At 42.3% G+C, this 23,229-nt stretch overlaps 1 protein-coding gene across 1 annotated transcript in view; it reads right to left on the bottom strand.

The window, feature by feature from the left end:
- The window catches only part of LOC124606373 (late secretory pathway protein AVL9 homolog), a 91,372-nt gene that overhangs the window by 33,769 nt on the left and 34,374 nt on the right, over positions 1-23,229 (bottom strand). Inside the window, exons 5-6 of the mRNA XM_047138357.1 lie at positions 20,701-21,115; positions 7,439-7,573 (exon numbers count right to left, since the gene is read on the bottom strand). Coding sequence (XP_046994313.1) covers positions 7,439-7,573; positions 20,701-21,115 — 550 coding nt within the window. The remainder of the gene's footprint in view (positions 1-7,438; positions 7,574-20,700; positions 21,116-23,229) is intronic.

The raw sequence follows: 23,229 nt of genomic DNA, 5'->3' as shown, positions 1-23,229 counted from the left end.
TTAATGGAGCTCAGAAGACTTATTCTTCAAGCTTGCAGTGAAATACCGGAAGACATGTGCCGTAGGGTACTCACTAACTTCAGCGTTTGTTTGAAGGAGCTTAGGAAACGAAATGGTGGACATATTGAGCATGTGCTGAGTTAGAACAAATCTCCATCGACGGCTCTTCATTGTAGTATATGATCCTTTCAGATTGTATTGACAATAAAGTTTATATTCAAAAATAAAATGGTAACATTTCGTGTGCCACCCGGTATTTGTGCTTTTTTACACTGAGAGAAGAAGAAACAGTGGCAGTGAGAAAGGGACAGAAAAATAAAATACCGGAAGATAGTACACAGTGGCATGGTGCAGAAAAAGTGACCGAGACAATGGCAGTGTGCGTGCGCGATTCATCCCATAATCAATCAGCTTTGGTTCACATGATACCACATAACCTTATAGAAAACTCAAATATACAAATCTACAACACAAATGATATTTCGGCCAATGTGAAATTTTTTTTAAAAAAAGTTCCATCATTAACTCCTCCCTGAACAGTCAAGCTATTTCTGTGCTAACAATCATCAGCATTCTTGCTCCTCACTGCTTAGCACTCAAAAGGTGGGTAACGTACTCTAGGCCTTCATGTAAGGATGGTTCAGCAAGTACCCATGTTTGAAGACAGATGACATTTCTAAAGCAATTTGGAGTTACTGTTGTGTGCTGCCATCTGTTAGACCAGCTAAAACTAAAATGATGCTTGGTTTATATGTTAAGATGTAGTATGAGATAAAAGTGAAATTGGATGCTGTTTTCGGCGATCCTTTGACAACAGTAACTTCAGTTAAATATTGTTTCAGAAATATTTAAACTTGGTCCAACACCAGCTTGTGTTGAAGATCACCAGATGTGTTACCGAACGAATCACAGAAAAATTGCACAACACAATCCTTACTAATCATCAAACCTAAACTTGTGGCGTAGCAGAGGCAGTAAGTGTGTCGACAGGATGGGTAACTAATATTTTATGTGATAAGTTGGGGGATGAAAAAATTGTAACCATAATAGGTGTCATAACTGTCTTGCTGATGGTGGATGACAAATGTGTGAGTGTGTGTATTTATTTATTTTTCAGTTTCAATGCTGTATTTGGAGCAATCCAAGAAAGGTACAAAGGACTTTTTCCATCTAGTTGTCACTGTTATGAGATCTAGAATTACCTTTATACGCCAGGCAACAATCAAAGCAATGGATTTCTTCTAACAAATCCACAACAAAGACAGAAACAGTCCTGCTGACCTGAAAAGTTATGGTGCCTTTTTTGGGATACAAAGACGATGCACTCCCATTTGGGAGTGCATCATGTCTGTAAGATTTCTTTAGCAGAACACAGTATGATTGCGTGCTGTGTTCTAATTTTGGGCTAGCTGCACATTTTAAGATTACGACGTGTGAGCTTTTACTTACAAATTAATTATTGCATTGCTGCAGGATGTAATGCATGAGTGTATAATGCCTTTCATCACAATGCAGTTTTCATCTACACTGCATTAAGGTGCAAAATGACTGATCAACAAAAAAATCATCATTATGTATTGTGACCCGTTTCTACTGTCTTTGCTTCAGTTCACTGGTTTTAGTGTATTTTATGTAATATTTGAAGAAGTATGGTTGCAATTATTATATCAGTTTTCCAGGTTTGTGATTACATTTTAAAATGATGAATCAGTGTGTTGAAACTAATTATGTAACTAAAAATTTCATTCTTTTTGTGACTGTGGCTTCATGACAGTTTGTGGTGTCCAATATTTTCAAAGAAATTCATTTACTTATTTATTTATTTACCAGGTTCCATGTGACCCTGCAAGCCAGCACTGCTTGGTCATGGAATGAGTCAGTGAATAGCTTGCAGAACGTTCATTAGAAACTTTACAAATTAAATAATTAATAAAACATGGAAAACTTGTAAGGGAGTATACAAATAAGTAACACACTACAGAGAAAAGTTCTCAACTACTGCATGGAACTCCTGTAGAGAATAGAAGGATTTCGCCATGGGGAAACCTTTCAGCTTCCATTTGAACAGTTGGGGTTTATCACTTTTTTTTTTTTTTCATTTCTTCTGGAAGTCTACTGAAAATGAAATCTGCTGAATAGTCTACACATTTATATTGTTAAGGAAGTGTCGTTAAAGTGCACATTGTTTTTCTATCTAGTGTTCACTGAAAGAATGTGGCAGTTTCTTCTGACTGAGTCTTCTGAAACCCCATGATGGAATGTATGTACAGGGGCAGCAGAGTGAGAACTCCGAAACACCTGAAGAAAGGCCTACATGAGGTTCATAAACTGACACTGCTGATCAGTTAGACCACATTTTCCTGAATCAAAAGTACTCAAAATACATAAGCCCTTGCACTTCAATGTCAGAGAAAATTATTCTTATGCTGAAGATAGCAGTATTCAGTTTCCGCATAAGATCTTGAAAGTGATACTTTCACAGAAGTCTCCCATGTACCCCCAGCCCAAAGAATTTAAAATGGTCCGCAAAATTTAAAATGGTCCGCAAAATTTAAAATGGTCCGCAAAATTTAAAATGGTTGTCTTCACTGAATGACCAGTTCGGCACAATAAAATTTTGCTTTTATAAGGGTTCCACAAAACAATATACATTGTGTTTTCTTGCATTTAAGCATTAATATGCTCTCTGGAAGCCATGTGCTGATCTTACTGGCTGCTCCATTACCCACACCATTTATTTTATGTTCCACATGTTTCCCAATAACACTTGTGTCATCTGTAAAAAGAAAAATTTTTGTGTCATCTGTCATGTTTAGTGGCAAATCACTGATGTATATCAAGAAAAGGAATGGATTCCGAACAGGATCCTCTGGAACACCCCCACCCCCCTCCCATTTTACAGACCCCAGTCAGGTTCAAACCTCTTCCCTGTTTGCTGATACTGAAGGACAACTTTCTGCTTCCTACTTTCCAGTTATGAAGTGGACCATGGTTGAACTCAGAAGACTATAACTATTTTTAAAATATTTTTGAAATATGTTCTGCGTGGACTTTACCTACTGGGACACTGTTAAACTGCTGTCAAATGTTGTACTCGTGAATCTACATGCTCATCATGTACATTTTAGTGATGTGAGAGAAATAAGTGTTACAAAACAACTGTTGTGGCTAACTTGTGATAGTTGTGATGTAAATCGCTTGCTCGATCGTCATGTGTTTCATGTTTATTTACTCTTTTTTAATGAAAATATTCATAGTGAATTCTGTTCATTTAAGTTTCATTTTATTGAAGGATAATCATGGGTAAATGTAAAGTGGCTAGAAATCCTCTGAAGGCTTTTAAGAAAAGGAGAGATGTTGGAAATTCAAGGGTAGGTGTTATTACCATAAACAATAAAGACGATAACCAAGTGTGTGAACCTAACCTTGCTGGTACACCTGACCACTGCAATGGAAGTGAGAAAGAAAGCACTTCAGAGGAAGCTTGGTTCAGTTAGTGAAAAGTATGAATGTTTTATGGGTGAATCAAATGTGAATGAAATATACGATGTGTCGGTTCTCAACGGAATTTTTGCAAACCGTGTAAGATGGATTCAGTGTAGTGAAGTCAGTTTGGAAAAAAAAACACCTATAAAAAAAAATCACGTAGGACTTGGAATTGAAGTATGGTAAGTGTTCATAGAAGATCTTCTTTTGGAACGGTGTTGCAGCAACTCCAAATGAGGGAGATGATAGCAAAATCTACTAGTAAGGATGCTAATGCAGCTGCAGTTTCCTGTGGCTTGTAAAATCTTCAAAATTCCTCAACCAAGTGTGTGAACTATAAGATTTATAAGGTCTAAAGTAGAAGATGTCTGTATAGAATGTATGAAGGAAGCTGTGAAGAGGCAGTAATAGGATACAGTCGTAATAGAGGCTTGACCAGGAATAAACGAGGACAGACATATCTTCCTGGTGTAGTATCTGCCACCAGTATGCATACTGAGAATGTTTTAGATGTAGCAGTAATATCTACATATTGTAGATGTCCATACATGAAAACAATTGTACAGCTAACAATAGTAGCAGGAGTGGAGGAATGGAAGTGGCTGGTGTTGCTAGTATATTTCAACATTCTGTTGCTTATGATAAACTGAGATATATGAATTACCTTGATGACGGTGATTCTAGAAGTTTCAAACATATTCAAAAACTGAAGTCCCGTGGTGGTGATGTTTCAGTGTGAAATTTGAGTGTATTGGACACATACAGAAAATAATGGGATCACTACTTCGGCAACTGAAAGCTTCGTACAAAAAACAAGAACTCAGTGATGGTAAAGGGTTGAAGGGAACTGAAGATTAACTGACAGTATAATCGACAAAATACAGAACTATTATGGAATGGCTATTAGGCAAAACACACACAGTGTCGTTGGAATGGAGAAGGCAATTTAGGCTCCCTGTTTTCATACTTTTTCAGCCGATGAAAGTCCCCATCATTAATTGTGCTCCAAAGGAGAAAACAGTTGGTTCAGGTGCACCAAGGAATTGCTAACTGGTGAAGTGTACACTCATAAACATAGTCTGTCTGATGCGGTAATTTTCAGAGACTTAATGAAAAAACTCAAAACGCTAATGAAAGTGTAGATAGTGTTATACGGTCAAGAATCCCCAAGACTGTTTGCTGAAGTAGAAACACTTTACTTTGATGTGTATGATGGTGTTGCTACTTTCAATGATGTCAATGTTGTAGGGTGCACAGTATTTTGAAATATGGAAATGAAGATAGGTTTCAACATCATATGAACAATGCTTGCTTTAGACAAGGAACATCTTCGGGCTGCTGACAGGGCTGCAGATAGCCCAGAAATACAAGTCAAAGTAAACAGGAGGAGGACAAAGAGGAAGCTGGAGGAGGAGTTTGCAGAAGATGAATCCATCCCATGGACCTGGATTGAAAAGGTAATCCAAAACTTTGTCACTCGATTCCCAGAAGTTTTATTTTTCATACAAATTACATGTTTTCTCAGTATCTAACAAACCAATTTGCTTCAAATTTTCAGGAAATGTTACATGGTCCCTTCTATGTAGCTTAACACAGACTTTTTCCAAAAAAACCTGTATACTGTTGAAATTATAAACACAAAATGGCACAAAAGTAGCAAATTTTCATTACAACAGAAAAAATTAATCTCTAACAACTGAATTCAAATTTTTAAAAATCTCTGTGTTAAGTTGTAGCCAATACTACAATAAATAACTTGTAAAAATTTCAACTTCCTAGCTAAAATACTTTCTGAGAAAACATGCAATTTATAAGTGCTATTTTAACATAGGAAAGATAGGGCTTTCTAGCGCCCCTTAACAATCTGCAGTGGGGTACTGGGCGCCATAGCAATTGCTTTTCAGAAATTTAGGAATATGAAATCTACCTATTGCTCTTCCTCCATGGTTTACAAGCCATCATGTGAGAAAAGGGCAAGCTGAGTTTCACTTGAGCAATGCTTTCTAAAACAATGCTGATTTGTGGACAGATGACTTTAAAACTCAAGGAAATTAATTTTTTTCAGACTGAGAATATGTTCAAGGATTCTGCAGAAAGCCGATGTTGAGGATATTGGTGTGTAATTTTATGGGTCCATTCTTTTACTCATCTCACACACAGCAGTCATCCATGCTTTTTTTATCATTAATAATCCTTTCCATGTTTTTTAATTCACAATAGCATTCCTTCAAAACTGATGAATTTAACAGTATTTATGTAATTGTTATACAATGGTACATAATTCATAATAAGGTTCACTTTTCTGTCTGTATGTGATTTTAAATGACTATGTCATACTGAATCATATGTTCTGAGACTTGACACATCCATGAAAATACAAGGTTATTCTAAATGACGGACCCATTTTCAAACCTTCATATTTATTCAGATACAAATCCAAAATGAACAAGCCTTATACCAATGAAAAGAGGAAGTTCCAAAGTTTATTCATAATGTTTGATATCAATTTAATAATTTGTAATTAATTATTTTTGATAATTATTTAATAATCAGAAATTTGATAAATGTTATAAATGTTCAATGTGGCCACCGTTGACTGCACGACAAACATCGATGCAGTAGCCAAACTCGTCCCACACATGCGAAAGCATAGCTGCTGTTACTGAGTGCACGGCAGCAGTGATCTGGTTCCACTGATCGTTCAGAGTGGTCGGTAGAGGCAGGACGTAAACAGTTTCCTTGACATAAGTCCATAAGAAATAGTCGTGGAGTGTATGATCAGGAGATCTCTGTGGCCAGAAGTGCAGAGCCAGGTCCTCAAGTCCCCTGCGACCAATTCAGCACTAGGAAGGGAGTCATTCAAAAAGCCTCATACATCATGGTGCCAATGGGGTGGAGCTCCATCCTATTGGAAAATGAAGTCATGGGAATCATCCATAGCTTGAGGAAATAGCCATTGTTCCAACACTTCCAGGCACATGATCTCCGTTACAGTTCATTCTGCAAAGAAAAATGGTCCATAAGCCTTTGGACGGAATATGGCACAGAACATGTTGATCATCGGTGAGTCTCTTTCATGTTGCAATGGTGAATGTGGATTTTCCAAACCCCATATGCGAAAATTGTCTCTGTTGACTTTTCCACTAAGGTGGAACGTCGCTTCATGGCTAAAAATTACACGCTGTACAAATGCGTCATCCTCCATCTTTGCTAACACATAACGACAAAATGTGAAATGCTTCTCTTTCTCACTGGGCTTGAGAGCCTGCAGAAGTAATCGGTAGGGCTCATACAACAAACACCACCTCAGAAGTTTCCATACAGTTGGTTGGGGTATTCCAAGTTCTCGACTGGCTCTATTGGTAGACTTACTGGGACTGTGCACAAAACTTCCTTCAATCTGTCGGACATCATCCTCTGACACATGCGGTTGGCCTGCACTTTTTCCTTTGCACACTCTGCCAGTCTGTTTAAATTGCTTAAACCAACAGCTAATGCTTTTGTGAGTTGGTGGTTGAATTCCAAATTTGGTGCAAAATTCCAGGTGCACTGCAATTTATGAACTCGAGAACACAGGAAACCTCGTGCTCCACAATAGCCATCTCACTCACTACTGACAATGAAACGGAATGACGGCCCTATTGTCGCGCCAACTCTACTGGCCACTTCTGAAACCATCACCGCCTATACGCCGCTGCCCACCAAAAAGTTTGAAACTTTCTCTTTTCATTGGTATAAAGCTTCTTTATTTTGGATTTGTACTTTAATATATACAAATTTTTGAAAATGGGTCCATCATTTAGAATAAACCTGCATATATATAGAAGGCATACATTTCCACATCTAACTGCATAAAATATCTTTCTTTACAATCCAACAAGGTTTTCCTCTGTCACCTTGTCACATTTCATACACTCTGGTGCAAACACTCACACTATATCAAGTTGCTTACCTCCACGAGAACGTCGGCAAGCTGCTTCTTCTGCTTGAAAAGAACATTGGTGGCACCCACCACATATCCCCGTACATTTACGTCACTCAGAAGGTCCAGATACGGCAAAGACAAGTACGGGTGGCACAAGTAACCCTGCAACATGGAGGAATCTCCAAGATCTGGAAACAAAACCATGCACTCCCTATGCAAAGTTGACATAGAAATGAAAGAGTGCAGTTCGGTTAGAGTATCTCAGAGTAAAGCAACAAATAGAGGTAGAAAATTGTCCCATCAGAGGATGCTATAACAGAAACATGCAGCATGTCAATGTTTGTGAGTTGTTCAGAAACACAACATTTAACATGGACAGTGAGAACACGGTGTTACTTAAGAAACTACTTAAATATACACAGAAAGCCACATCATATTTTATTTTCATACACTTCACACGCTTTTTTAACTATTTCGTCCATATTCAGATTGTAGTGTGCGCTTTTAGTAGTCAGCTTTCTAATGGATAAGGTCACTGACTTGTTACCACCATCAACACACAAACTTCCTGGAAAAATGCCAAGTTTCCAAGCAGCCTCCAAGTAGCCACTATCAATCCTGCAGAAAGCTCTCTGAATCCAACACATGCAATGACAAAATACCACATATAGATGCTGTGGATTGCCTTTTTGATAAGCAGAGTCCATTACCAACACTACGTTACACCTGAGCGCTCTCTCCTGCCTCCGGTAAGGATCCCACATTGATGGGCAATACTCATGAAACTGCCCAAATGACAGATTTCCAATAAACCTGAGTGCAGCATATGCATTCCCCATGGTTACATCTATGTTGTCACACCCCTTTGAAGGTCAATGGACAGAAACTCCTCAATGGGGAGGAAGAGGTGTGAAGGAAAAAGACTGGAGAGGTCTAGAAAAAGAGGAAGATCTTGGAAAAGTCGCCCAGAACTGTGGGTCAGGAAACACTTATGAGACGAGTTGAGAAGACCGATTGTTGGGGACTGCACTGGATGAGCCCCACAGTTTTGGGCGACTTTTCCAAAATCTACCCCTTTTCCTAGACCTCCCCAGTCCTTTCCCTTCACCCCTCTTCCCTCCCCTTCAACCTGTAACAGTTCCGATACTAAATGTAACAGTTCTGATACTAAATGTAACACTTCTGCTACTAAATGTAACTGAGTTTTCTCTTTTGATGCTAGTCAGTTGTCAGGATGAGCATTACTGCAATGGACGTTTAATTCTAAAGCATTATGTCAGGGTGGAAATCCTAAAATTACTTTTTCTCTCTTAACAACATGTGGGCAGGGTGGGTTCTTCCTAGGCTCGGGTATGAGGTAGAATGAAACAGCATTTTTACATAAGATAACTTTTATTGAAGATTTGTACAACTGTTTCCTTACTCGATGCTCTGGATTGGAGAGCGGCAGCTGTGTCGTTTGAGAAGCCTTCTGGCTGCGGCAGCGGCGGCGTCTGATTACGCGTGGCAGTGTGTATCTCGTGTCGCCATCTCACCCAGCTGACTGGAGACGCGCAGCGCGAGGTGGCCCGTTTAATTATTGCGAGCAAAGTCGTGCATCGGATGGTGATACCTTGGATGTGGCGTCCCAGTGTTTCTTTTCTCTAAGCAGCCACGTGTGTTGTGCGGCAGCCAGCAGAGCGGCGTGGCGGGTGAAGGCCAGTGTCCTGGACTCTAACAATGGACTCCCGCTTGCCAGTCTTCGGCTGTCAGATCTTCATCCCAGCTCACAGGTGACTGCTGATGTGAGCCCGTCTCCTTCCCGTCCTCACAAGTCACCCGGGTACGTAAAAATCAGACTTCAAATACCTTTTAACTTCTGTCTTCCGGCGCCGAGGCTGCTTCTTGCTATTCCATTACAGCGGCGGACTTGGTGCGTCTGTGCATGATGTAGTCTCTACTTGTATGACTGTCTTCAGCACCGAAACTGACTTAAAACTACTGCTACTTTTCTCTTCTTCCTTCATCTGTCGGGCCCACTGCGTCTCGCGTATTTATTCACTTCAGTTTACTGGAGGTGAACGACTTCATGGTCATTGCCTCGTCCGTCACGTTGAAAAGCTTCTCAAAGAATCTTTTTAACGTCGGTCATTGGCTCTGGGAATGTAGGCGAGGGCCTTTGATCACATGTGACAACTGAGAAACACGTGAGCCAGTCGGGCGATGCCCTGACGGCTGAATCGACAGCGTCCGCTTATGTGGAACTTGCTGACTTCATAGTCATTGTCTCTTCTGCTCTACTGTTCTGCCCGCTGTTTGCCAGTGCGTAATTCTTCTAAACTAAACTAAGTTTTTCATTTATATTCTAATTTCTACTTCACTTTGATTTCACTAATTTATTTACTTAAGTACCACTCAACAAACCCTTATGCCTGAAGGAGGAGCCACTGGCTCTGAAAGCTTGCTCAATTATAACCTTCATTTGTGTGTGTGTTCTGCCACCTCTTCTTGGTGAGTAGATTTTTTATCTATCCAATCACATTATATTGGCAAAAATTGATTGTTTCTGTTGTTAAATTATATCTATTTGCTTTTAAGGCCAGCTGCTAATCTCTGCGCCACATGCTGCCTTACTGTAAGTATCTGCATTTCAAAACTGGTTCCTGACAATGTGATCTGCCGGTATACAAATGCACGAACAGTAAATGGCATCACATAGCCAAAAACATTCCCCCTCACATCATTCACGTTTATCATGAACGGCAGTGGCTCTATCCCACTACCCTTCTGATGATGCCTCTCCATTTTAGAACAACATACTGAATTCTAATTGCAAGGAAGTCTTCAGTCTAATGATATATCTATTTGGTTGTTCGTTCTGCAAGTATTTTCCTTACTATAGTCAGGCCGCCAAAAGAACGTCCCTGACACTTCACACACATGGACTGCATTGTGTGAAGAGGGCACTAGCGCAAACCCAAGCACTGGAATTCGTGAACTCTACCACGGTAATGGTGCCGGGCTGCCAACCCCAGCACTCAAGGTTACATGTGGTGCCACAATTTCTTAGTGGCTACAAAGCACCTGTCAAGTGTTCATCATTTGTAGCACATCATGAGTTACCAATTCAGTTTGTTTTAACGGTACGGCGTAGAGCGTCATTAATATCACACATACTTGATATGTCCTCTTTCTCCAACCGTAGGCTAGATCACTACCTTAAACAGCCAATCACGAGCTTGTACATAATGTACAAAGCTATTTCGAGGAAGAAGGAGATAACAGTGGGACACTCTTATTGTTGTCGGAACTCACTGATTGAGTAGCTGCTGCTCTGAAAACTGGAGTGGCTTCTGTGAAGAAAGTAATGGTGGAGAAGTGTGCTGGAGACCTAAAGAAGCCAACCGCTGTTCTTTCTACTACAGTGAAAAACCAGAGTGCATGCTGCTAACATGACAGAACCAGATAATTTTCAAGAGCTTGCAATTCGGTGACATATATATATAACTATTATGTGCGGAAAGAATATCCCACGTCGAAGAAGCTGCTCTCTCACTACAAGGTTGATTGGTTTGTGGGGGTTAAAGGGACCAGACTGCGGTGGTCATCAGTCCCTTCACTACAAGAAAGTGAGTTATTTTTCACAGGAGAAATCATCCTCCCAGCTGTATAGAAGAAGATAGGGTTCCAACAGAAAGAGTTATGCTTGATCGAGAGACTATCATCATCTGGAGATGCTACTGTTTGAGGGAATTATCTAAGTGTAAACTTCGTGAAATCATTTGGCTGTATTAAATGTAGATAAATGCCGGTCATTTCAGATCGACTGCATGGACTGACAACATAGCAGGAGGAACATTGAAAGCTCCAGTTGGGAAAGGCAGTCGGCTCTCTTTTACGAGCTGGGACAATCGGTGCGGCTGTACCAACTGCTTTGTTGCTATTTACATCAAGGAAATCTGGAGACTACCACAAAGAAATGACAGCAACGAAATTTAATAAAGAGTAATTCATACACTCATTGCTTCCAAACGTAGAAAAGAACAACACTATAACACTGGATATGGCATCATATCACTCCATTTGGGAAAACAAAGCCCACACATGCAGCAGCAGGAAGACGGATATAGCGGACTAGCCAGAGAAGAACGACATAGGTTCATCTGACAGGGAAATGAAAAAAGAATTGCTGCAAATCAGAAGAGAGGACACTTACTATCATTTATAAGATTGACTAAGTTGAAGAAGAAAATGGCCATAGAGTGTTGTGCTATCTACATACCATTACTATTTTTAAGATAGTGACACTGAGATAGGTGGTGTGGATAATGAAGACACACTCTTTGAAGACTGTGGAGTCTACTCTCTTCCCTAAAATGTAAGTAAGGAATGCATCTATGCTTTAAAATATGTATTAAAATACCAAGACATCATACTCTTTATCTTGATGGATATTTCCAAACCCTTCTTTTTAATTAAAAAATGTGTGTGTTTAGATCTTTTGGAGTTATTAGTGTTTTTTCGTGCTTCAGTAGTACAGTACTGAAATCACTCTAAAATTTTCAGCAGATGGTCAACAGATTTGACGTAACAACAAACAACAGCTGTGTAATGTATCCCGTCACGTTGTGTGCAGAGCGGGTTAGGAACTGGATGTTCGTTCCAAATTGGAGGGGTGTGCAATGATCAGCTTTCTAGGTGTTAAACGACTCAATTGCATGCACGGACATTCATCATTAAATCACTGCTGTATATTCTGAGCATGCAATCTCTCACCCAGGTATTGTAAAGTGGTGTAAGCAATTTAATGCCAGATGCGCAGATCTCAAGGATGAATATCGCAAAGGCAGCCCTGCAACATCCAGTACCATGGTGAATGTTAAGCATGTGGATGTGTTCATTAGAGAGGATCAGTGCGTAATGCTGCAGGGAATAGTCAGCATGCTGAACATTTTGTATGGCAGTGTGTTCTGGGTTGTTCAACAGCATATCAGATATCGTAAACTGTCTGCCAGATGGAACCCATAGCTGCTCACTGATGTGCACGCAGGACAATGTTTCCAATCTTCACTGGCATTTTTGGGACAGTATTCTGTGGAGGGCAATAGGTTTCTGTGGCGAGTCATCACAGGGTCTGAAACATGGGTCCACCATTTCACCCCTAAAATGAAAAGAACATGATGGAATGGATTCACACCACATCACCACACTGAAAGAAGGCCAAGGTCCAATACAATGTATCTATGTATTTGTCGCATAAAAGCACAAGTATGCACAGCTACAGCACACTGTTATTGCTCGTTTTGTTTCTTCCCACATTGGAAAGCAGTTCCTGAGTCAAGGCTTCAGCTGATAGAAATGGACAGTGTTTTACAAGAAGATTTTTGCATCAAGAAACACACGAGTCCCCATTTGAAAGTAGCATAAGAAAGTGGACATTTGTTTTTGAGAGACTGACCTCTGCCAGCCACCGCACCAATTGTTGATCCTCTGCAGGTCTTCCTGCATTTTGCTACAGGCTTCTGGTTGATGTCTTTGTCACCAAATTTGCCTCATGTGGCACTGATGGAACATGCCTGGGTCACTATCAGGCACCAACTCTGCACCCGTAAAGCACCAGGCTGCAATTTGTTTGATTTTGTTTTGCTTTGCTTTAGGGCACAAAAAAACAACTGGGGTCACATGCGTCCAAGTCAAAACTATAGAACATGAAGACAGAAAGGAGTTAAAAAATGACTAAGTTAGTTAGTCCCTACTGACATAACAGAAGACAGCTAAAAAAGCCACATGGAAAAAGGGCTACCATACTGAAACAGAGGTCCAAAACTAAAAATAGAATGGCCTTCGCCATATTGCTTTGGCGAATAAAAAGTAAAATGTGGTCAACAGCACACACGTCATTTACTAAAAGGGCCAATAATTCAGACAGCAAACTCAAGCGGGAACGTAAACGCTTAAAAAATGGGCATTCCATAAAGAAGTGGCAGACAGTTAAAACTTGGGCGCAATGTGTACAAAGTGGTGGGGTAGCGCCACTTATCAAATGACAACTAAAAAGGCAGTTCCCAATACGCAGCCTAGTTAAAATGACCTCCTCCTGACAGGAGGGCTGAGAGGTGGTTGTCCAAGCCACTGGAAGAGGCTTAATAATCCCGAGCTTATTTCATGAAGGGAGGACCACTGGTGATGCCAAAGGGACACCACCTCCTGACAGACGGCAATGAATGCAGAGATCATCTGAGGGAACGTAGGAACTTGTGGGCTGAGGTACAAGGCCTGCAGCCTTGGCAGCAGTGTCAGCAGCCTCGTTTCCTGGCAGACCGACATGACCAGGAACCCACAGAAGCATCGCACTAGCTCTACCAAGAGTGAGCAAGTTTTCCTGGACCCACTGCACTAAGCGATGGGTGGTGTACAGGGCACATAGACTTTGAAGGGCACTGAGTGAGTCTGAGCAGAGGTCACAATTGAAAAGGCGGTGTTGTTGGATGTACTCCGTGGCCTGATACAGGGCGAAGAGGTCGGCTGTAAATACTGAGCAGTTTGCCAGAAGTCGATATTGAGACACGGGTGTCAATGATGAAGGCACATCCGAAACCACATCAGTCCAAGCGAAGGTCATGAAACTGAAGACAATAGACAGAGGCTGGAGTAGTGTCCTTCGGAAGCGAATGAAGGCCAAATTTAACAAGGGCCGTTTCATGGAGCCAAAGTAGTGAAGGATTCATACCCACTAGTAAAGTTGCAGGTAGTGTGAAGTTAAGCCGCCGTAACAAGTGCCAAAGCGGACTCCAAGAGATAACAGAAGAGGGACACAGACCCATACTGGCGATCAAAGGAATCATCGAAGGAGGAGGCATAGGATGGGTGGCCATGCATCTACATCTACATGATTACTCTGCAATTCACATTTAAGTGCTTGGCAGAGGGTTCATCGAACCACAATTATACTATCTCTCTACCATTCCACTCCCGAACAGCGCGCGGAAAAAACGAACACCTAAACCTTTCTGTTTGAGCTCTGATTTCTCTTATTTTATTTTGATGATCATTCCTACCTATGTAGGTTGGGCTCAACAAAATATTTTTGCATTCGGAAGAGAAAGTTGGTGACTGAAATTTCGTAAATAGATCTCGCCGCGCCGAAAAACATCTTTGCTTTAATGACTTCCATCCCAACTCGCGTATCATATCTGCCACACTCTCTCCCCTATTATGTGATAATACAAAACGTGCTGCCCTTTTTGCACCCTTTCGATGTCCTCCGTCAATCCCACCTGGTAAGGATCCCACACCGCGCAGCCATAATCTAACAGAGGACGGACAAGTGTAGTGTAAGCTGTCTCTTTGGTGGACTTGCATCTTCTAAGTGTCCTGTCAATGAAACACAACCTTCGGCTCACCTTCCCTACAATACTATCTATGTGGTCTTTCCAACTGACGTTGTTCGTAATTTTAACACCCAGGTACTTAGTTGAATTGATAGCCTTGAGAATTGTACTATTTATCAAGTAATCAAATTCCAACGGATTTCTTTTGACACTCATATGGATCGCCTCAGACTTTTCATTATTTAGCGTCAACTGCCACCTGCCACACCATACAGCAATCTTTTCTAAATCGCTTTGTAACTGATACTGGTCTTCAGATGACCTTACTAGACAGTAAATTACAGCATCATCTGCGAACAACCTAAGAGAACTGCTCAGATTGTCACCCAGGTCATTTATATAGATCAGGAACAGCAGAGGTTCCAGGACGCTTGCCTGGGGAACACCTGATATCACTTCAGTTTTACTCGATGATTTGTCGTCTATTACTACGAACTGCGACCTTCCTGACAGGAAATCACGAATCCAGTGGCACAACTGAGACGATACCCCATAGGCCCGCAGCTTGATTAAAAATCGCTTCTGAGGAACGGTGTCAAAAGCTTTCCGGAAATCTAGAAATACGGCATCAACTTGAGATTCCCTGTCGATAGCGGCCATTACATCGTGCGAATAAAGAGCTAGCTGTGTTGCACAAGAACGGTTTTTTCTGAAACCGTGCTGAATATGTATCAATAGATCGTTCCCTTCGAGGTGATTCATAATGTTTGAATACAGTGACAAATGGCACGCATACCTACTGAGGAGAAAGTAACGGCAGTAGGACAGTGGTAGTTCAGCAGCTTCAGCATACAGACTCTCAACTGGGCTAATGTAAAAGGCGCCGGTCGCCAAACTGATGCCACGATGGTGGACAGTGTTGAGATGATGCATAAACAAAGCACCCATAGTCTAGTTTCGAACAAGGGACCAGTGCAAATGGAGGAGAGTGGTTCGATCAGCACCCCAGGAAGTACCATTGAGGACATGTAGGACACTGAGGAACCGACTACAGTGGGCTGCCAGGTAAGACACATGGGAGGACCAAGAGAGTTTCCTATCGAGCATTAGCCCCAGAAATTTCGTAGTTACAACGAACAGAAGTGCAACAGGCCCAAGATGCAAAGATGGTGGGAGAAACCATTTGCACCACCAGAAGTTCATACAGACAGTTTTGTCAGTGAAAAGCGAAAGCCATTGTCGATGCTACAGGAGTAAAGACGATCAAGACATCGCTGAAGACGTCACTCAGTGAGAAAGGTCCGTGGAGAACTGCAATAGATGGCAAAATCGTCAACAAAAAGGGAGTCAGAGATGCCCAGTGGGAGACAGGCCATTATAGGGTTAATGGTGATAGCAAAGAGCACAACACTCAGGAAGGAACTCTCAGGCACACTGTATTCCTGGCTAAAAGTGTCTGATAAGGTAGAGCCTACACGGACCTTGAAAACTCAGTCTTTTAAAAATGCCTGAAGGAAATGGGGCAGGCATCCAAGGGGGCTCCATGTGTAAAGAGCATGGAGGATACCAGTTCTTCAGCAGGTGTCTTAGGCCTTCTCCAAATCTGAAAACCACAGCCACAGTCTGAGATTTCCACAGAAAACCATTCATGACATGGGTGGACAATGTAACGAGATGGTCAACTGCAGACTGCCACACTTGAAATCCACATTGTTCATTTGTCAGTAAATTGCACAAGTTTAGCCACCCTAGCAGCCAGGCATGAATCATAAGTTCCATCACCTTGCAAATGCAGCTGGTAAGAGAGATGGGGTGGTAGCTACAAGGAAGGTTTTTGTCCTTACCGGGCTTAGGTATGGGTATGATGGTGGCTTCATGCCAGCGTCCGGGAAATGCGCACTCTGCCCAGAAATGCGCCCTCTGCCCAGATGTGACTGTATGTGTTAAGCAGAAAGTGCTTGCCCACAAGAGAAAGGTGCTGCAACATCTGAATGTGGATGGCATCTGGCCCTGTGACAGAGGATCGGGATGAACTGAGAGCATGATCTAGGCTCCCTTTTAGTGAGGGAGGCATTGTAACGATTCGGAGAAGAGAAGGGTATCGCCTGAGCCTCCTCCACTCATTTCCGATGAAGGAAGGCAGAGTGATAGTGGGAAGAGCTCAAAACTTCCGCAAAATGGCGGCCCAGGGTGTTGATGATAGCAATAGGGTCCACGATGACATCGTCAGCTACTGTCAGGTCAAAAATTGGGAATGGATCATGGTCCCACAGAGCAGTCGGAGGTTGGCCCGCACGACAGAGGAAGGGGTGGAATTTTTACAAGAACTAGTGAATGAATCCAACTAGCTCTTTTGCTATCACGAAGAATGCGGCAACACATTACAGGCATCTGTTTGTAATGAATGCCATTTGCCATCGTAGGATGGCAGTTAAAAACGCGAAAAGCAAGTCTCTGTGCACAAATTGATCATTGTATGCCTCAGTCCACCACGGGACTGGGACACGACATGGTTAAGAGGAAGTGCAGGGAATGACACATTCTGCAGCAGTAAGGATAACTGTTTGTGAGATATTCGACCCAGTCATCTCAACTGGGGAAATCTTGTTCTTCGAACGTTGCCAGGGAGGAGTAAAGTCAGCCTTAGGATGCTGCCATTTAGGCGTGCATGCGGATGGGGTAGGAGTCAGCAAATGGCTAGCACACAGGAAATGGTCGCTTGAGTATGCGTCAGAAAGAACAGACTTCTCAAGACGAGGGGCAAGCTGGGCGGTGCACAAGGAGAGGTCCAAATGAGAATAGGTGTGCGAGGAGTCGGAAAGGAAAGTGGGTGCTCCGGTGTTATGACAGAAGAGGTTAAGTTGGTTAACTAGATCAGTCAACAGGGCACCTCTCTGATAGGTCCTGGGAGAACCCTAAAGGGGATGATTCACATTAAAGACATCGAGTAGCAAAAATAGGGGAGGTAGCTGCCCAATAAGTCGAAGGAAGTCTGCCCTGGTGACCGAAAGACGGAGGTATCTATATGTTACAGAGAGAAAAAGTCAGGTGGGGAAGGAAAAGGTGAACTGCAACAGCTTGAAGATTGGTAGTCAGGGAGATGGGTTGACTATGAATGCCATGTCATATGAACAGCATGATGCCCCAATGAGATGCAATGCCAACCTCAGGGGGAAAGTGAAAACGAACCGGAAAGAAATGTGAAAGTTCAAAGTGGTCGTGAGGGCGCAATTTTGTTTTCTGAATGCAGAGTACAAGGGGGCGCTGCGATGCTAAAAGCAGCTGTAAACCCTCTTTGTGGGACAGAAGATCGTGAATGTTCAATTGGAGGAGAGTCATGATGAGGAAGAGATGGAGGGGTGTCACCTCGGCAGCTGCTGAGTGACAGCCAGGGAAGAGTCACTACTACAGGGCACAGAAGCAGGAGGATCCTGCTCCATGGGGTCCACAGAAGAATCAGCTTGCTTGTGCAGTCAGTCTGTGGAGTCAAACGCTGAAAAACAGTTGTTGGTGCACACCAGCGACACGGAGGCCAGCCAGGCTAAGGTATCACGTGGCGACACCACTGAAGATCTTCATCTTGGCGAAGGAGCAGACCATTTGCCTTTGGTGGACTTCTTTGAGCCTTTCCGGTTAGAGGAACACTCGGGTGTTGTTTGTTTGGAAGGACAGAGGAAGTCTTCATGGGAGTACTCCTCCTGTCCTTTCCAGCCTACTGGTTGTATATATAGCTGGTGGCTTCGCCCCTTGAGGTGAGAGTTTGACGGCTTGTTGCACAGCTGGACAGGAGGATGATGATGCTACCTTGGCACTGGACGATTTCACAACCTCAGAGCTGGATTGGAGGTCACATGTCTGCGAGGCCGTGTCCTTCATGGAGCGAGGGGGTAACAAGAACAGAACTATAAGTACCAGATAGGAGAATGCAGGGTTTGTGACTAGCCAGTACCTTGCACGCAACTGGATAAGGCACTTTTTCCTTCACCCGGATCTCTTGGACAGCCCACTCATCAACATACACGAGAGATTTCCGAGAGGAGGTGGCATGGCCACCACTGCACCGGGGCCAAGGAGGTGGACAATCGCCCTCGTGCACATCCCTACAACAGGAGACACGTTTGGCTGGGTGTCAACAAGATGTTCTAGTGTGGTTGAAACGATGACAGTGGTAGCAGCGCATCAGGTTCGGAATTTATGGACAGACTGCGAAAATTTCATAGCCTGCTTTGATCTTGGATGGAAGCACCACTATATCAAAGGTGAGAAAGAGGGTGTGGGTGGGCACTAAGGAGGAATCTACTTTTCCATTTCACGATGGACGGCAATGACACCCTGATCAGAGTGGTAAGATTGGATTTCAGCCTCGGTTAGACCATAGAGCACCCTATTGTAACTTACACCACAGGAAGAATTCAAAGTTCTATAGGCCATGGAGAAGCGAGGCAGCAAGTAGTTGTGCTTGAGAATCAGAAGTGGTCTCCAAAAGTGAGGTGCCATTCCTTAAACGAGAACAGGATTTCACAGGGCCAACAATTGCATCAACACCTTTTTGAATAATAAACGGATTTCCTGTAGCAAAGGACTGACCGTTTTCAGTACATGAGACCACGAGGAAACATGGTGCAGTGGGTATGGTCTTTGAATCATTAGCCTCATTACTTTTTGTAGACGTTGAGTGGGAAGGTGATTAACTCAGCATGAGGAAATCCATCATGATTACCAGCATCTCCAATGGCACACTCCTTCCAACTTGGAGCCCCCCTCCACAAGGGAGTGCACCTGCCTTAGGTGATTGTACACACCTCAGGTCACACCTCCCTAACACCTGACAGAGGGACCAATCGGCAATTTGGGAAGGTTACAGCTCAGGCAGTCACCCCTCCTTGAGCCTGGCCTGTACCAAGGGGTATGTGCAAAGCCTACCTGCTGACCTGGGGCTGGGAATTACGCATTACCCAGTCACCTGTTACGCGTCAAACACATGGGCCGGCCTTCAGGAGCGCACAGAGAGAAAGAAGAAAAAAAAGGAACCTCAAACATCAGAGGTGAGGAACAAGAGGAGACGGGAAACAAAGAAAGGAAAATGGAGTGAAAAACAAAGGTGAGACTGTTCTTACATCAGCAACAGAATGCAGAACATTCCCAATAACACCCCAGACATGTTCCCCAAGAGAGGGGAAAGAGAATAGCAAGAGGACAGACGTGCAGCGCAGAAGGAAAAAAAATGCTGCAAAGGCTGGGGGCTCGTGGTAGCCAAGCACGAACCCGCCAAAGAATGGCGAGTCCCCTGGGGGAGGGCATGATTTATGTGAATGGCTTGACCGCTGTGCAGACATCTGGTAACACATACTTCCGGAAACCTACTGAGGACCTGTTGAATCCATGCCACGCATAATAGCTGCCATACTGTGCTCCAAATGTGGTCCAATGCACTATTAAGCATGAAATCATAATGTTTTGGCTCAGCAATGTATGTTATACATATGTTTTAACGTTTTTCTTTCTTTTTGCAGACTTAAATTCCAAACCTTGTTGCTCAGGTGCACTTGAAAATATTTCTAAACCAGTTGCCAAACAAAAAGAGAATTTTGACTCATGATGAAACTTGTGGCATGTGGAAACACATACAACAGAGATGGAAAATAGCACTGCCAATATATATTTTGTTTTTACATTACCTATTGGAATGGCGACAGACTGATTTATAACATAGCCCGAGGCCTAAGCTAGTTTGAATGTGACTTTCTGAGAGTTGGTGAAGCTAACAAATGTGTTATGGCATGTATTTATACATATCTGATTTCTCTGAGTGGTTTATTCCATTACTATGACATCATGGGTCAAAGAAGACGGGTGATATAAGCATGTACAATATTTCCAGATTTTACAATTGTGGACTCCGCATTTTATCTTCAATGAACCAGGGAAAAAAATTGAGTAAATACATAACAGCAAGCAAACAACATGTAAATCCTGTACCTGTGTAAACACGGGTAGGGGTGTACCACAGAGCCGGGAGTCGACGTGTGCTGCAGCGGCGACGTTGCCAGCACCCGTCTGGTCGATGTGCGCCGTGTTGCCCTGGATGCCTGCCTGGTCCCTCTGCAGTAGCAGGCTGCTCAGACTGTCCGACACGGGCAGCTTTGCATCACCCTCCCTGTCGTACCACGTACTGTTCTGGCTGTTCTCATTCTCATCCACCTCTGCAGGGGTCTCCTCTGTGCACGGCGAGACCCTGTCACACTCCTCCTTGGGAGTGCCTGCTACTGTTGAGGAACCTGAACTAACTTCTTCGCCTGGAGTCTGTAAGTGAGCTCCGTTTTGTGCTAATGATTCTTCTACACTGTCACCATCTTCACAGAAATCGGGAATCGGAGACATCGGTCTCGATGGCCTATACAAAATACAAAATTTGAACATTATTTATAACTGCTTGAAAACTTGACTTTTCAAACATGCTCTAAAATGAAAAACCAAAAAAGTATAAAAATGAGTTTTTTTATTCACTGGTGCAAAAACAATGAATGACACAAAAACACAGACGAAAGGATTGTATTGTGAAAGTAATATTCTTAAATAGGTTATTCATGAAGTTCCAGTGACGAAATATCAGATTTTTATCTATTAAAATCAGCAATATTCTTATACTACACAAGTACAAGTTTATTTTCTTTCACAATTTTATTACAACATTAACAATTATATCTTAAAGCTACTTTTAAACAGTATTTCCACCAATATTAATTTTCTGTTCATAACAACTATGTTCTGAATTTCATTCTCATTCAAAATATACTTAATGGATTGCCTCAAAATATACTTAATGGATTGCCAGGCTGTTTTCTCCTTGTCTTTTCGCAATAATCAGACTGAGTGGCTTTACAAAGTGCTCCAATTTGTGGACCAATACAAAAATCATATTCAATTCTTCGAAACTCAGCATTGGGATCTTACAAATTAATTACATGAAAGCAAAACCACACACATTTAAAGCTTTCATAAACAATTTTAGTACCCCCTCTCCCATTTTATATGCAGTGCTGAAAGGAAAACTTTACTTGCCTTTACCAACAGTTTATGCAGAATGTTCGTCATTTCAGGAATTAATGGCTGTCTCTTCAGACAACGCTTCTGGCAACAGTGTTTGTCTCTAGCACGACTATCACCCTCACAGAGGAAACGACAGTGCTTGGTGCTAACAGACTCTAGTCACATTAATATGGCAAGTAACTTTAAAATCCCCACTATACCCTATCAGCATATTTTTCATATTTCGGTATGTCCATAGAAAATGTAAATGAACACTTCCTTGAAGCTTATTTCTCTTTCCTGCAAGTACTGTAGAAAGTATCTGCATTACATATAAATTTACAAGATATTGTATGTGCCTAGTTATCATAGATTGCCAGTTAGAAGTATATTAAAATCCAGTTCTCATTAAAGTTCTTTGAGAAGCTCCAAAATACAAACAGTTTATTTCAACAATTATTCAGCACTGAAGACTATGACAGATTACCAGTGCATGTACCTGAGATTTAGGAGTGGTTCAGCCATTGTATAAGGCCCAATATTTACTGAAAAAACTGTAATGACTACAATCTGGAAATCAGAGCCGATATGGCAGTTCTAATGTCGGTTTCAAACTCAGTGACACCACGTTAACAAAGTTTAACTCATTTCACTTTCATAAGATTTTTTAGTGTTTACCAGTCTTATAGTTTGTAAGACTGGCATTCTCACAGCTCATCCAAATGCTTATGTGCCCATAGGAGTCAGAACTGTAGAACGCAAAGACAAAGACAGGAGTTAAAAATGATTACACATTAATCCCAATTGACAGAAGAGAAGACAGCTAAAAACAGGGACGTGAAGAAAATCTACAAAATATGCCACAGAGAAACTGAGATCCTGAACTAAAAATTAGATGGCCTTCACCATATTGCTACGACAGATAAAAAGTAAACGCAGTCAACAGCCAGCGGGTCATTTGCTAAAATGGCCGATAACTCCAGTGGCAATCACAAAGGCATTCTGTCAGGAAATGGCAGACTGTCAAAAGTTGTGCTCAATGAGTACAAGGTGGTGGGGGAGCACCACGCAGCAAATGGCAAAAGCTAAAAAGACAGAGGCCGACAAGCAACCTAGCTAAAATGATCTCATGGCAAGAGGGCCGAGAGGAGGTCGTCCACCCCACCTCGAGAGGCTTAATAGCCCAGAGCTTGGTCCCATCAAGGGAGGACCAGTTGTGATGCCAAAGTAACACCACCTGCTGACACACAGCAACATAGAGATCAACAGAGAGAATGTAAGAACTAGCGGCATGAGGTACAAGGTCTGCAGCTTTGGCAGCAGCGTCACCTGCCTTATTTCCTGTCAGACTGACTTCACCAGGAACCCACATAAACAACACAGTGGCTTCATCAAGAGTGAGCAAGTGACAGCTTTCCTGGACCAGTTGCACTAAAGGATGAATGGTACACAGCATACAAAGGCTTTGAAGGGCACAGA

The sequence above is a fragment of the Schistocerca americana genome, chromosome 3 (genome assembly GCF_021461395.2).
Source record: "Schistocerca americana isolate TAMUIC-IGC-003095 chromosome 3, iqSchAmer2.1, whole genome shotgun sequence".
NCBI lineage: Eukaryota > Metazoa > Arthropoda > Insecta > Orthoptera > Acrididae > Schistocerca > Schistocerca americana.
This window is presented reverse-complemented; position numbering and strand designations above follow the sequence as displayed.